The 2320-nt window shown below is 40.2% G+C and overlaps 1 protein-coding gene across 1 annotated transcript; it reads left to right on the top strand.

Annotated features, from left to right (window-relative positions):
- Nucleotides 1–311: 311 nt before the first annotated feature.
- LOC145914278 (uncharacterized) lies at nucleotides 312–1908 on the top strand. The gene is made up of 2 exons (XM_083002084.1): nucleotides 312–422; nucleotides 1143–1908. The coding sequence occupies exons 1-2, from the start codon at nucleotides 354–356 to the stop codon at nucleotides 1698–1700; spliced, it is 627 nt and encodes a 208-aa protein (XP_082858210.1). The 5' UTR covers nucleotides 312–353; the 3' UTR covers nucleotides 1701–1908.
- The last annotated feature ends 412 nt before the right edge of the window (nucleotides 1909–2320 follow it).

Here is a 2320-nt window from a genome sequence, read left to right as displayed (position 1 = left end):
GCGCCAAAGGCCCACTTACGAAGTTATCCATAAGTGTGTGGATATAACCGTGAACGCGGGTTAAAGTCAATATGGGTCTTGGCAACACGCCATATAGATAACTGTCATGCTCAAGCGGACACAAGCGAATTTCTAGCTAGCGCGCAAACGAGGTTTTGCAATCTTGGCAAGCTGCAAGAAATGGGAGAAAACCAACTTGAAATTTAATACAAAAATCTCACGGATTTTTGCTAGTACAGAATTTCTGTGTTGTTGAAATACCCTGCAGCCGAATTAATCTTTTGAAGAAATTGAGCATAGACTCTTTTCACAGATGTCATAGAATACAGCAATAGAATTCCTGACTGCTGACAATGTCGAGGAAGTGGAACACGGAAGTTCACAGATATACGGAAGGAAAATGTCACGGATCATACTTGGCGGTAAGTAGACAAACTAAGAAATATATTGCTGGTTAAACAAGTAGTAGGGGCAAATGTCACACGAATAGGAGGTAAAGTGCAGCTCCACATTTAATATTTCTTGACATATGTGCAGTATAGATGCGTTTGGTGTGCTATTGGTCCACCAAATAAGGGTACGCTAGTTTCGCTAGAGTTTCAGATACTATAAAGCCCTTAATAAAACTAGCAGTGTTAGGTACGTTGGGTTGTCTGGGTTCAGATAGGTCTGATCCTTGTATTTCCGCATTTGTACGCACAATGGAAATGCAATACGAAAAATTCCGAGCAAGATCGAAACGCGGAAATTGGCTGTGCTATAAGGAATAATTGATCAGCTGTATCACAACTGAGGCATGAATAATATCAGTATGTGAAAACGAAACCGAGTTTGTTGTTCCTGTTTGAAACCCTTTGTCTTTTGCGATTTGACGATTCCGTCTCTTCTGCCTGACATATAAAGCAGCTATTGGTTTTGCGAATGAAAATGTCGCTTGGAAAAACATAATTGTCGAAAGGAAATAAAAAGTTACCAAGTAATAAAAGCGAACTTTGTGCTTAGCAATGGAGCAATTGCATTTCCCAACCGTACAAATGCAAAGCAGATGGTAAGAAACGTGGCATATCCTTTAAAACTTGATTAACATAGCATTACAGAGCATCGAAACTTCATAAAATTAACAACGAAGATGTACGTTACAGGCACTTTTGTGCTCAATGGTTGGATTTCTACTCATGGCGATCATGTGCGTACTCTACACACAACGATCTTATACGCTGCGAGCAGCACAACTTCGCCACCAAGCGCGATTTGAACGCTCTATAACAGAGCCACATGAGCAACAAAGCAACAATGTTGCAGAGCTACCGGAGTGCGCTAATTTAGTGGAAGCGTACGGCATTGCTGACTTCGACAACGTATTGAACAAGATACCCCACAAGGTTGTGTATTCTCCACCTTCTAGATCGTGCTATTGCAGCAACGGCCGTCTGGACTTGGATAAACTGCACGAAGAGGGGGAAGGTTACGACAATTTTTATCGCGTTTTTGTTTACGCTTCATTTTCGTGTGAAGAAGTGCAGCGATTTAACGCCTACGCAGCAGTTTTTAACGGACTGGTGGCCGCATGCTGGATTTTTATGATGTATGGAACAGTCAGACGCAAACGGATAAAAAAAGTGCATAAATGCACATGTGTCAATACAGCATTCCACTCCATGGAGTCTGCAACTTCTCGAATAATACGGACAAAGGTTTAGGCGAGAAACAACTCAAGCACTTTACTTCTTATGAAACAATACCATTTTCTTCCACTAGATTATAACAATATTCATTATGAAGCTATATATGAAGGAATTTACTGTCAATGTTAGTAATCAAAGTAAGCAATGTTTCATTAAGGAAATAAACATTATCCAGATTGTTTGTGTGGTGTTCGTTACCAAAGAAGTATGGGCTACTGTTTTGGATCGCATGCTGATGCAAAGCGATGTGTCGACGCTAAATATGTCCGGATTTCGGCCCAATCCGTACCATTTTCACATATTTATTGACGTCAGAAATAAATTTTTACTTTGCTCGTAAAACAGACGTCATCAACAACAAATAACGGTTTGTATTTCTGCTGTATCCACATAATTCTGTTTTATTATCGTTTTTGGTGCGCTAAATTCGACAGAGTGTTTGTTTCATTATATGTGCAAAAAAGCCACAATAATTGAGAGCTGCAGACAGGGTCTCATCAGTGCAGATGACTGTGGCACTGTGTTAGCTTTTACACTGGCGGGCACACTTATTTCCACTTTGTGGTACCTTTCAGTCAACGACGATGTTAGTTATCCTAACGACAAATACGTGATTCCAAGAACAGTTTAATTGT

Source organism: Ascidia mentula, chromosome 9 (genome assembly GCF_947561715.1).
Source record: "Ascidia mentula chromosome 9, kaAscMent1.1, whole genome shotgun sequence".
NCBI classification, from domain to species: Eukaryota; Metazoa; Chordata; class Ascidiacea; order Phlebobranchia; family Ascidiidae; genus Ascidia; species Ascidia mentula.
The sequence above is the reverse complement of the archived record's forward strand: the minus strand, read 5'-3'. Positions and strand labels throughout refer to the sequence as shown.